This window comes from Pelecanus crispus, chromosome Z (assembly GCF_030463565.1).
Source record: "Pelecanus crispus isolate bPelCri1 chromosome Z, bPelCri1.pri, whole genome shotgun sequence".
Classification (NCBI taxonomy): domain Eukaryota; kingdom Metazoa; phylum Chordata; class Aves; order Pelecaniformes; family Pelecanidae; genus Pelecanus; species Pelecanus crispus.
Window position 1 is genome coordinate 82,635,294 of NC_134676.1, and position 13,798 is coordinate 82,649,091.

The 13,798-nt window shown below is 36.8% G+C and overlaps 1 protein-coding gene across 1 annotated transcript in view; it reads left to right on the forward strand.

Annotated features, from left to right (window-relative positions):
- ADGRV1 (adhesion G protein-coupled receptor V1) overlaps window positions 1-13,798 on the forward strand; it is a 321,657-nt gene that overhangs the window by 109,372 nt on the left and 198,487 nt on the right. Inside the window, exons 74-80 of the mRNA XM_075727117.1 lie at window positions 493-664; window positions 1,048-1,183; window positions 2,834-3,681; window positions 5,698-5,815; window positions 6,695-6,866; window positions 10,065-10,307; window positions 12,752-13,159. Of these exons, the coding sequence (XP_075583232.1) occupies window positions 493-664; window positions 1,048-1,183; window positions 2,834-3,681; window positions 5,698-5,815; window positions 6,695-6,866; window positions 10,065-10,307; window positions 12,752-13,159 (2,097 nt within the window). The remainder of the gene's footprint in view (window positions 1-492; window positions 665-1,047; window positions 1,184-2,833; window positions 3,682-5,697; window positions 5,816-6,694; window positions 6,867-10,064; window positions 10,308-12,751; window positions 13,160-13,798) is intronic.

Here is a 13,798-nt window from a genome sequence, read left to right on the forward strand (position 1 = left end):
AAGAAAAAGAAAAGTAGATCATACTAGCAAGAGTAATTTTGTGAACAATGTCATGTGGCAACAACTTACTTTTCACTGGATATACAATTAATAATTTATTTTAGACCGCTGTATATATATATAGTACTACAGCTATTGCCTGTAAGCGTTAAGGGCAGGTTGGTTTGTTTTTCTTTTAAACAACAGACACAGAATGCTATATTCAGTGTTTTCAAGACTGAAACATCAGTCATACTGGTTCCTTTTCCCTGCGATCTAATTCTCAGAAAACTAAGATTTAGAAGTATTGTTAATGAGTTGTGAAGGAAGTATACATATATATATATATATACACACACACACACACATATAGATACACACAGACATACATACATCTATATGCACGCATAGTTATTGTAAAATTCCTATTCTACAAAATATAGTACACTTTCACATATATCATTGACCTTTTTTATTCTATTTTCTGTGACAAAATCTACTATGTTTCCACAGGTTGGCTTTGAATCTGTGATTTTACGACTCACAGACATTGTAGCAGGGACAGGCCAGGCTGTCATAACCAGAAAAGGAGGTTATGGTTCTGTAGTAGTTAGCTGGATTTCAGGATACCCACCAGACCTAATCACTGACTTTGCTCAGCCAGGCAATATTACTCCTCCATTCGGTAAGTACTTGTCTGAGGAAACAGCTATGAAAGTTGCATAAGTGATGATACCACCTTTTATTTATTTGTACCTCTACATGTTTCCTCTATTAATGAAGAGTCATTAGAATGAAACTGTATGGTCTAATTTTTATCCATAAGGGACATGTTTATTCTATGAGCAAAAAAAGAACTAAGCTTCATAAATACATGTCTGGGAGGCAGGCAATGCTATACCCCTGAAGGACAGCTTTATATAGGAAAGACCCTTATCATGCAGATTTATTCTTCCTAAAATGGAGTGGAGTTGTGATTAAAGTCCCTATCTCAGCATGTTCCCAGGTAAAAAGAGGATTCCTATTTCGGGATTTTGACTTGTGCTCTCTCTCACTCTTTTCCTTCAGGTACTGTTGTATTTTCCTCTGGTGAGCAAAGTAAAGTAATTTCATTTCAGGCTACTCCAAGCCTAAATAAACATGAGTCATTTGCCATCACTTTAACAGCAGTGCACAGCAAAGTGTCTGGTGGGGCTCACCTGAGGTAAGGATATTATACATTTGAGTCGCACAGGTATTGTAAGAATTATGACCTGTGTACTGGCATGCACCTTATACAAATCCCTACTAAATTATAGTTGGTAGCAAGTTGTAGTGCCTTCTTTGATAAAGTCGTGTGTCTTGTCTCAGGTGGAAACAAGTGTCAGTACTGCAGATCTGACCTGATCAGTACTGAGGCTTTTCTCCAGTTCCAGTCTATTTCATATCACTGGGATCCAAGGTGCCTAGAATGTGTCTAGAATGATGGAGACAGTTAAGAAAACGAAGAACCAAGATCAACAGTTTTAGCCAGGAAGCTGAAGAATGAAAGCAACTCTAACAGTTTTCATTAATGTCTCTAAAAGTCTGTATTTAGAAGATCTTAGATAACAAATATTATTTAAAATAAATAAAATGAAACAAGAAATGCTGCAAAAATACCTGATTTCTATAAAACTCCCTTTTTAACCTTAAACCCCAAAACATTACATTTAATATAGTTTTCCATCTCAGCTAAGTTGTTATCTATTCTTCAAACTATTTTCTTTTCATTCTTCCTTACTCATGGATAGCTAAAACTGCTGTAAAAAGAATGACGTAGAGTAACACCGTGTATGGAGAAAGGTACTGGCTTCACCATCTTACAATTACACTGGCAAATCTGAATGAAGTAAGGAATGAACTGGATGGCTAAACTCCTGAGTTTGACCCTTTCTCCTAGGCTTCTCTGTCCTGTGGGCTAGTGTCCTCAGAGCACCTATTTATCTTGTGAGTCTTTACCTTGAGTATATGAGGATGACCTTTCCTAGAAAACTCATGACTGTGTCCCACAGGGGGTAAAGCTGACAATTAATTTGAAGAGTTTTTGACTCCCTTAGCCATGGAAAGGATCTAGTTTGTTAACCTAAGTCATTCACTGTAATTTTAGTGCCATTTGGTATCCTCTAGCACTGAATAAAGGGTCAGTTCTAGAGGTAAGTGTAAGACCTGAGGTTTAGCAAAGAGTCTTAGCCTCTATACGTGTCTAATAAGAAGGGGATATATTTAATATGAACATAGTAGAGCTTAAATTGGTATTGGTAATAGGGCTCAGATCTGGAATAAATTGGTATGAGTAATTTTGTGAGGGGACAGTATTTCAAAGCCCCAGTGTAAATTTTAAGGTACCTTCCTTTCCTTCTCTAGCTTCCTGGCTAGAACTGTAGATCTGCTAGCATCCACTTACTCCACAGTTTTCTCTTGGAACAGGAAGTTTTTTCAACGGTTAAAACTGGTGTTACTCGGAGTAACTGTATTGTAATATATCTCCCTGCACTGTGTCCACAGTAGGAAGACATCATACTTTCCTTTGCCTCTCCATTTTCTCAGGAAGACCTTATTTTATCTACCCTTTACTCTGTATCCTGTGCTGACTCAGGATGCATTAAGCCTGTGGAGGGCTGTTCAATCCAATCATTCAAAAAATATTTTTCAGAGAAGATCTTTACATCTTGCCTTGTATGGTTGCTATTTCTTCCCTTTACTCTTACACGTTCTTTTTTACCCACTTTCTTACAGTCATCATTGACTGTTCACTGGAAATTATTCCACTTGGGTGTTTTACTTTTCATACTTCATACTTCCTCACTCAGCTTTGATATCTTTTCTGTTTCAGGTCAGGATTTACGATAGCTGAAATTGAGCCAATGGGGATCTTCCAGTTTGCTCTTAACTCAAGATCTGTTTCAGTTGAAGAAGATGTTCAGGCAGTCACACTGCATGTCCAAAGATTGTTTGGTTTTCAAAGTAATCTCACTAAATTGACATATCAGACCATTCCAGGAAGTGCCAAACCACTAGAGGACTTCATATCCATCTACAATGGAGAGCTTATGTTTTTACGTTTTCAGACAAATGCTGTGATAGAAATATCAATAATTGATGACACTGTGTCTGAAATGGAGGAATTTTTTTTTGTAAATTTGACTGCTGTGGAAATTTTGGATGTTCAACCTGTGAATCCTGACTGGAGTCCACGTTTGAATCCAGCTTTCAGTGTTGCAACAGTTAATATCCTGGCTAATGATATTCTTCATGGAATACTAAGTTTGGGGCCAGAGTTTATTTACGTTGAAGAAGATGCAAACAACAGTACCCCCAACACAGTGATGCTTCATATCAGAAGAACCAAGGGTTTTACTGGTGATGTTGAAGTAACCATTAAAACCTTTGGGGGAGTGAGTGCACAGAGTGGAGTAGATTCCTATCCTTTTGGAAACATTTATGGAAAATCAAACTTCACATGGGCAATGGAAGGAGAAGATTTTGAGGAACAGTCAGTCTCTCTGACTTTGCTGGACGGCGAAAGAGAACGCAAAATGTCCATAAAAATTTTTGATGATGATGAGCCTGAAGGACAGGAATTGTTTTATGTTTTCCTCTCAGAACCTGAATGTGGAGCTCAGATTGTGGAAGGAAAGGATGAATATGGATTTGCTGCTTATGCAACAGTAATTATTGCAGGTAATTTTTTTTCCACCAGAAAATTAATAAATGCATCTGAATTAAAAAATAGGAAATAACTGTGTGTTCTCATAGCAATTTTCCTGTAAAGATTGGAATTCTATTTGATAATAAGCAGGGTATTCTATTCCCAAATCTTGAGTTTTTCAGATCAGAGGAAGCATCTAATGCATGAAGCCCACCATGCATCCCTTAGCAATGTAGCTGAAAATAGATTTAAAGATGCTGCTTATCTCTATTCTTGTCCTGTTTTACATCATGAAGGGAAAGGCTAAGCTTAAGTGTTTTTCTTTCATGTGTAGTTTTGGGGTTTTTTGCTTTTCTTTGCCATTTTGTCAGTTTTACATTGTATGGGGCTTGTACAAAGTACACAAAGGAGTTTATTCTTTCATTCCTTGATACTATGCAATTCATATCTGCAGTTCAGTCATCCTCTGCTTCTGGGGAGAGAGGATAGGAATGGGCTTACATGGACATTGGGGAAGAATTTTTCCTTCAGTCACCGCATGCTACTGTGAGAAAGTGATGTCAGAACTCCAATTTCCCTTAGCTTTTAGATATGTATCAGACTTATCAATTGAATATAAACTAAGTTTAACTGCAGTATAGATTAAGAAACAAGTTGGGAATTGGAACAGTTTAGGCTGATCAAGGAAATTGTATGTAAGGTCCAACATTTACTGGAAGTTTTATGTATTTAGATAGTCAACAATATAAAGTAGGTATTGGGAACAAGGATTAAACTGTGCTGTTGGATGAGTGTATGTAGCAACCAAAATTATGTATGCAAGAACAGATCATATAAAACACATGTTCCCTTCATGTGCACCATATCTAGAATTCAGTGTGCAAGTAACCCATTTCCCATATGGGCAAGTTAACAGAAGAAGTATGTGCACAGGCACAGGTTGGAATTTGAACTCGTATTGAGTTCCACAGAAGTGTATTAACATGTTCTAGAGTTACACCCTGAGTAGAATGAGTGCATAAAGTAAAATCAGGCGGCAACTTATGTTAAGGGTCAAAGCACGTATCTGCATTTAACTGTATAGATAGAAAGATACTGAAGGTTAAATACTTGGGCATGTGCATAAGCAAACACGCAGTCTCTGTTAATCTTCAGTGTATATATATTGACATTCAATAAGCATTGTATTGGAAATAGATTGCCTTTTCAATTGCAGAGTAAAGCCATCATGACCTGTAAGGAGAAATCCTTTAGAAGCAAGATTTAATGGGATGCTGTGAAGACATTAGTTTCCCCTCATTAACCATGTTTTTTTTTCCCTCCGCTGCTGTTTTGCTGAAGTTATTTACATTCCTATGAGAACAGTGCAGCATTTTGCAGCTCCCTAGTTCCACACACTTAATTAAAGATGCAGGAGGAAAGCTGAAGTAACAATTTGGGGAAAATGAATGGGTTCAACAGCATTATGGGTAGGATGAATAAGAAAGCCCAAGTCATGTCCTTGGAAGCCCATTGTTACCCCATAACCTACTATGTCAATGCTGTCCAGCTAGGGGCAGGCTGAGGCCCATTTCTGTTTCAAAAAGATATGTTTAAGGGTTATGGTGAACATAAAATAATATAGCTGAAGTGATATCTCATAAGGGCATTATAAGCAAGGCTTTTGACACTGTTCTGGGCTACTGTAACACCTAGTTTCTTGAAGTCAGGGGACACAGAAATCAGCCAATTTGCTGAATGTTGCTGAAAGTACAAGCTTACGTGCACAGATGGTGCCAGGACTCTCAGGGAATTTATTGTCAAAAATACATATTCTACTGGTTAAAATAACATTTAGAAATGCCAACATCTGAAGTTCTGGTATGGAGTGTAAATTAAGGATAAAAATATTAGAAGAAATTTTCTTGAGGCACCCCCAAGTGGTACTTTGCAGCATGCTTTTGATACCTAGTTTTAATTTTTTTTAGCAGTTTATCCGTATTAAAATTATAATTTAGTCTCAGCTTAACTTTCTCGCTAATTACTTTCATTGACTGTTTCCTGTATAGGAAGTGATCTCCAGAATGGCATTTTGGGATTCATTCCAGAAGTACAAAGCGGTCTTGTACTTGATGAAGACTCAGAAAACAGAGAGGTGCTGCTGATTGTTGCAAGGCAGCCAAACAGGTGCAGGCAACAGCTGATTCAAGTGCTCTTCTCACATGCTGCAGTATGCTGTGTTGAATCACAGAAGCTGCTGTTAGAGGAAGAGGTTATCATAGAGTTTTATAATAAATCTTTGCCTTTCAGTGCCTTCTGAGTTTGGCTAACTTCCCAGAGTTTGGCAAATGGGCTTTTAAGTTGTGAATGTGATTAGGTGTGTCACTGTATTGTTATAAAGCAGAACTGGAAAAAACAAATATTTTCCAACTTATACCATAAGGCAGCAAGTGTGGAAGTTTTTCTTAAAGTAAAGTATTTACAGTACTAAAGGTGTAACTCAAATTCTCATCTCCCTGTGTGAATACTAAATTGAGAAATTAAGAAGATACCTAAGTGTCAGTACTATGCTTATGTCTTCACTCGTACAGATACCTGTGTTTTTCCTAATTAACGCATATATACATTGCACATTTATGTGTACTTTAAACAAATATGCTCAAGCACTCAAAGTTCCATAAATTTATAGAAAATCCAAATTCTGCCTGGCTTTCCAGGCAAATGGTTATTATAGTATTAAGAAAAGTACTTGGGCGCATCCCTGTCTTCCAAGCACCAGTATCTCTTATTCAGCTAATCTCATGTTTTCTGAAACAAAAATAGTAGAATCTGTGTGCCCATAATTGCTTTATTTTCTTCCTGTGTTACTTTTTGGTAATATAAACAGGTTTTAGAGGAAGGAATTTATAATCTCTTTTTAAGAGACAATTTTTCATCTTAAGTCAGTTTGTTCCCTAATTGTAAGCTTTGAATATTAACAAAAACCACAATACCTCTGTGGTTTATGTTTACTAAAGCAGCAGTGCTCTCCTTCAGTACATGTATATTCTTTTGATTTGCTTATAGGGCTTTTGAAGATGTGAAGATCTTTTGGCGTGTGACCTTTAATAAAACAGCTGTTGTCCTTCTGAGGGATGGCATGAACTTGGAGAACGAACTTGTATCTGTGCTGGGAGCCACTACCTGCATGGCAGGTCAAACAATATGCAACATCTCCATTCAAATAAAACCTGATAATGTAAGTAATTATTGCTCATTTATGTACAGCACTATGACTTTGAATTGCAGTTTATCAAGATGAAAAAAACCCGCTGATCCAGAGTAACTGATGTGTAGGACACAGTTCGAAGATGGTAACTTGACATCTGCTCAGTTCCTCTGCAAACACATGTTTATTTACAGGCTTGCACTACCTCCATTGTGACTGGTAAAAATTTGGGAAGGAGATGAATATTTAGTTTGAAGAGTAAATTGCAGATCTCAGATTTTTATAGACCAACAAGAAAAAAAGAATGGAGTCATTTCAGTGAGATGCATATTCATATACTGGACTCTTATCCTTCACATAGTAAATTTTTCATCTAAAAAAGCACTTCTTACAGTGGTTTATGGAAAGCATATCCTGTAACTAATAACATCTCATTGAACAAAAAAAGAACTCTATCACAACTTGTGCATAATTTTACATGCCTAAATCTAGCACAATGATCTGTGAAAACTACTCCATCATAAAGCTGCAGAAGAATCTCTGAGCATCTAAAAATCTGTCGCTGTGCACATCCAGCTTGCAAGTAGTGAAGGTCAATTTAGCAGCCATCATCCATGTCCTGATTTCAGCTGGGATAGAGTTAATTTTCTTCCTAGTAGCAGGCACAGTGCTGTGTTTTGGATTTAGGATGAGAAGAATGTTGATAACACACTCATGTTTTAGTTGTTGCTAAGTACTGCTTATGCTAGTTGAGGACTTTTCAGCTTCCCATGCTCTGCCAGGTACACAAGAAACTGGGAGGGGGCGGAGCCAGGACAGCTGACCCAAACTGCCCAAAGGGCTATTCCATACCATATGACATCATGCTCAGTATAGAAACTGGGGGGGGTTGGCCGGGGAGCAGCGATCGCTGCTCGGGAACTGTCTGGGTATCGGTCGGTGGGTGGTGAGCAATTGCATTGTGCATCACTTGCTTTGTATATTATTAGTACTATTATTATTCTATTGTTATTATTACTACTACCGCTATTTTCCTTTACTTTATTTCAATTATTAAACTGTTTTTCTCTCAACCCAGGAGTGTTTCTCACTCTTACTCTTCCGATTCTCTCCCCCATCCCACCGGGGCAGGGGGAGTGAGTGAGTGGCTGCGTGGTGCTTAGTTGCTGGCTGGGGTTAAACCACAACAGTCCACTAAAGCCATTTGGCATTTGTCAGTTGGGTATGCCTAAGAGCTTGAGAGGCCCAGCTGGCACTCAAAAATGCAGACATCATTGAATTAACACAAAGCACAGCATTCAGTCATTTTTATTGAAAAGAGAAGGAAAAAATATTTTTGTGTGAACATCTAGTGGTTAGTCAGTTAAGAAAGGAAGGATTAATGTTTGCCATTCTTTCAGAGTGGAGAGTTTGAAATTTTCTAAGAAATTATCCTAACAGCCAGGCTGGTAGCATAGCTGAGACCTGGGGAATGGCAAAGGACAAGATGAGAAGGTTTCCACGTTTTTTCTCACTACATTCTGGAAAATAATGCAAGATGTAGGATGTGGGAAATAGTGATTTCCCACTAGAGAATAGGGTGCATTCTCTTAGTCCAGAAAGAGGGCCATTTTTCTTCTTAATCTTCAGATGTTTTTACATTACAGAGACAATGAATAATCTATATACATGAGTGGGGCACAGGCTGTCTCCCTGAGTAAACTGATTTTTGAACCTGTTTAGTCCACAGGAGTGATACCATTATTTAATGACAGCAATGCAGCAGCTGCAGAGACATGCAGTTGTACCACATGAAGCACAAGCGTGTGCCACTCTAACAGGTGCTAATGGAAGGCTAGAGTTCCCTATGGCATTCCAGTAAATTTGTGCCTGTCATCAATTTGTCAGATCATTCCATTTAAAGAATTACTTAACAACAACTCAATTAAAAATATGTGCTATTTAACCCCCAAATATTTCATAATTCTTCTTCCAGTTTTTCTTCCATAAGATAGCTTATAAATTACTAACAAATACGTGATGAAATAATGAAGTAATAAATACATTCAGCAAATATTTTATATTTTATGGCATATGGTATGACATATTCTAGCTTTTGAAAGTTTTTACTTAGTCAGCTATACTGACTTTGTTAGCTAAGAGCTGAATGCTGCTTTCCTAGAATTAAAGTAGGATTTCCAAAAATCCAGAGCTGAAACAAAAAGGTATGTTTACTAATTAAAAATTGTCTTCAATGATCATAATCTTTTTGTAATGCTATTGTCTTGTAAAGAACTACTTTATTTGCAAGTTTGCCACTTCACAAATGCATGTAATAGGTACAAATAACATATTTCCAATTATTTCTGGAATCTTAGTAATCAGATGTCTATTTCTAAACATGTTATGTTTGTATTATAGGTACAAAATCAAAGATGAGGCAGCATGTCATATAGTAACTTAATATTGCTACCTTATTTTCAATAGACCAGCATTAAGAATGTAGAATTGACTAGCCTAATTCTTTGACATATAAACGCTAAAATTCAATAGCCTGTATTTCCAGACTGACAGAAGACTTCTCTGTATCTTAAACCTCACAAAAGTCTATCTGATAGTATCCCTAAGCTTTGGGTTTTTCAATAAATTCAGTAAAGTGTTCAAGTTACTGAGATTTGCCTGTAAAAACTTGCATAAACATGTTAGTGTTTAAACACTAAGGCTGTATGTAAAATGTTTTTCAGAACTTGAACAGAGTTCAATACTTGAATACAGTCAAGTTAATTAACTGCAGTTTCAAAACTGCATACTTAGACTTCTATGCAGTTTTTCCACAGGTGAGTAGGTGTGTACATGCCTTTTTGTAAGGCAAAAAGAAAATGAACAAGCAAATTCCTCACAAGATGTACATCTATGTAAATCCAGAATCCAGAATATGGAGGTCTTGGAGAGTTTATTGTCATGTATTATGGCAAATTTACAGGCACAATACATGTAGTCTATAAATAGTGACTTTATTACAATAAGTTCCATGAGAAAATCTGAGATTTCTTTATTGTACATGACAGAGTGGTGCCTGTTGCAATATTTAGTATATACTTCGTTGTACTTATTGAACATTTCAGGAAGCATGCTTGTGCTAAGTGTTGGTATGAGTAATCCATTGTGCATACAAAACAATATATGTGTTTTTAAAAGCTGAAACTAATTAGTAGGTCTTATGATATGAAAATCATCCCTTGTTTACAGGTACCTGAATTTGAAACATATTTTTTTGTTGAGCTGTATGCTGTAAGCACAGGAGCTGCATTGAACAGCAGTGCCAGATTTGCTTTTATAACAGTCCTTGAAAGTGATGCTCCTCATGGCTTAGTATATTTTGCTGTGGGATCTCGTTTTGCTGTGGCTCATAAGAAGACAACTTTAATCAGTCTGCAAGTGCTTAGAGATTCTAGTACATCAGTAACCACAATGGTTAGCTACAGCATGCAGGTAAGACTTTTATTATTTTTTTTATTACTTAACTTATATTTAGTATTATTTGTATCATTAAATCATTATTCATTCTCTAAAAAGAATGTGATTGCAATTAGCATTTCTTCAGGAAACAGTCAAACATTTGCTGGGCCCATATGGTCTAGCTTCTTTGGTTTTCCATTAGTAAAAAGACCTTGTTTTCATTGCATTGTCAAGAGTGATTATGTTTGTCATACCTTCCAGTAGCCTCAAAGACTATGGTCAGTCAGGCATTAAATACATTTCTTTCTTTGTCCTAAGGTTGTTATGAGACTCCAATTTTTGAGGCTTCTTTCACTGAAATTAAGTTTTTATCATGACTACAAGATTCAGATACCAACAAACTTGCTGTGTTAGGTCACAAATTTATTAATACACAGCGGACACTTAGGAAAAGAGAGAGAGAACTGTCATCAAACTTTATTCTATGTTCTTGAAGTACTAAACTTTAAAATTGTTGTTCTGATTGAAAAATCTTATGTGCTAGAGTCTATTTTATTATCCCCATTTTTGTTATATTTACAGCTGTAACACCAGACTCTTCTAACTGTTGACTCTTTTATCTCTAAAGAGTACCTTATTATTATTATTGACAGCTGATGAAGATTCTCCTTTAGCAGAAGCAACAAAGCTGCAAACCCATGATTCTTCCCACTTCCTTATAGTTGTGACTCCAACATCATGGCACAGGCTGCAAGAGGGATTCCTCTAAGCTTGCCATCACATTGGAATAGTGCTTAGCCTCATCTACTTTGAATATGTGGGATTTTATATCTAAAAGCATTATTTTTGGGGAGGGTTATTATAACAAAGCGTTGTGTGACCAGTGTACTTCCATCACCCTTTATAATAAAAGGCTTTGCATTCTATTGTTATATTGCATGCATATGTATTTTAACTGCATAGGATTACATGGTGTTTCCATGCATTTGTTATACAGTAGCTGGCCAGTGTTTTACTTAAATTGTGTGGTAACAAATTTTCACATTCTTTCCAGTCAAGAATTCATGATAATTTAGCTGTTAAATGGAGAAGAAATTGCTATTGTCAGTGTATATTTAGGCTAAAATATAGGGGGAAATTCCTTATCTGTTTGGGTTTTTTTATATAACAACCTTTCTCTGGACATTTTTAGGTTTTGAGGGTGCATGGCCAAGTACCAAAGTATTGGTAGTATTGGTACCTGTAAAATAAAAGGCCAGGGCAGACAGGAAGCGTGAGGCGCTAACTGGAAACAGATGTTTATCTTATTCCTACAAAGGTTTCTTAAACATTGTTCTTGTCACTAGTGCTTTTATTACTGCTTATTGCCCTGTTTCCTAATTCTCAGTTGGAAGGGATAAACAAAAGGAAACTTCTCAGTGGAATTTGCACAGATTATGTGGTCATGTGCTAGAGCAATTCTGAACAGATACATGCTACACTGATTTACAATGTTCTCCTACAAACTCAAAAAATGTCTGATTTATTCCATAAGTAAACTATACTAGCTAAAGCTGAATGCTTTCAAAAGGGGTCTAGTACCTCACAAATAAAAATCCTTGGTTTTTATAGTAGGAGACCTTTTCAAGATTACTTGAGTCAGTATACAATCTGTACTTATTAAATGAATAGATACTATTGAAAAATCATAGATTTGAATAATAGCCCAGAATGTTAGTTTCCACTTAAGGAAAGTTTATTATATTACCAGATATAATATCAAGGTTATGGCAACTGACAAAAAGAGCAAGAATGTGAAGAATGAAACAGTATCTGCAAAACTCATGGAAGGTAAAAATAGTGCTACTTCACAGGGAAATGAGGCCATATAGCATTCCTAGATAAGTTAATCTGTCTGCCTTGCATGTGTGTTCTATAGTGTGTGCTTTACCTTTGGACCTAAATGGATTGTTCTACTTTTAAGTATTTATACTGGGACTGAAAATATCATGAATTGATATTAGTTTGGGCACAGATTTCTAAAACCTTTGCTTGGCTTTTGTTTAGTTTTTATGTTTCTGTAATTCCTTCCTGTATCCTGAATTGAGGGACTTCATGCTGCAGACATAAACTTCCATCAGCTCCTCCGGAATTCACCCTATGGATGTGCTAACATTTCTGTAAGATCTGTTCAGCCAGAAAAGCTTTGTGATTTTTTTTTTTCCCCTGGAAAAGAAAGAGAAGGGTCCTGTTTACTATTGGCAGTATATATAATTCTTCCCCTAGGTTGTCACTAACCACAAGTGATAGATTGCTACTTCAGGGAGATATTTCATTTAATGTAATAGTTATATCATTCTTAATTACGTTTTGATAGGGGAATTCTTTTTTATGCATTTAAGTTTTACCTATTTAGAATATGTGTGTTCTATAAGAGCTGGTTTTGAATGATTGTATCTATCATAATGTTACCTAAAATTCTTTTGGTTTGTTTTAAGGAGCTACAAAAACCTGAACCTGTTGGTCGGACCTTCATATTTCCAGCTGTGGCAGGACAAGATTTTTCCAGATCTGAAGGTTTATTGACTTTTCAACCTGGACAGAGAAATATGTTTCTGGATGTGAGCCTGACTCCAAAGACAGGATCTTTAAACCCATTTCCTAAACGTTTCCGGGTTGTACTTTCTAATCCCACAGGCGGTGCCAGAGTAGATGACATGTATGGTATTGCTAACATCACAATTGTCTCAGATTTGGACTCCTTGCCAATTTGGGGGCTGATTGATCAACTGAATCAGCCTCTTGATGACATCATTTTATACAGAGTCCTTCAGAATCTGAATGTCAAAGTGGCTACAGAAACCACAGAAGAGCAGCTTACTGCTGTGATGTATATAATAGATAAGGTAAACCTCTCCTGCTCTTTCTTGAATGACCAATGACTTTAATAAAAGTATGCTAACATGTAGGCCTGTGATAGGCTCAGGGTTAGCATCCACAGCAGTGACTCAGGAGCATGGGCTGCAAAGGTAAAACCAGAAATTGTTAAGTCCCGCAATCAAGGAAGAAGTTTGCAACTAGTTAGGATCGTGGCAGGAAATCAAAAATCAAATAGGTTGAGAAGAGCAACCAGTATTAATTTTGCATATGTACCTATAGCTCAGGATTTTCTGCTCTGCAAAATTTTCCCTTTGGTGCCATACTTTGACAGAGCTTATTATAGTTTCCTGATTCTCAGGCCACATCTTTGTTGGTTTTAGCCCTGGCATAAGAGAGTGAGGCCTAAGGTTTACTCATGTCTTCACAGCTGACTGCAGTCAACACACAAGCAAATCCTACCAGGGCCAGCTGGAGTCTGCTTGGCCTTTAACCAGGCATGCAGCTTGTCTTTTTTCCTGCAGTAGCTTTGGGAATCGGGTTGGCAGGGTAGCTGAACACTCTAGTATTCCACTAAGTTCTATGAAAACTCTGGGACTAGTTTTATGGCTTTCTGGCTCTTCTGGACTTGTGGAATAATGCACAGGAGCTGGAAAATGTTTAAATAC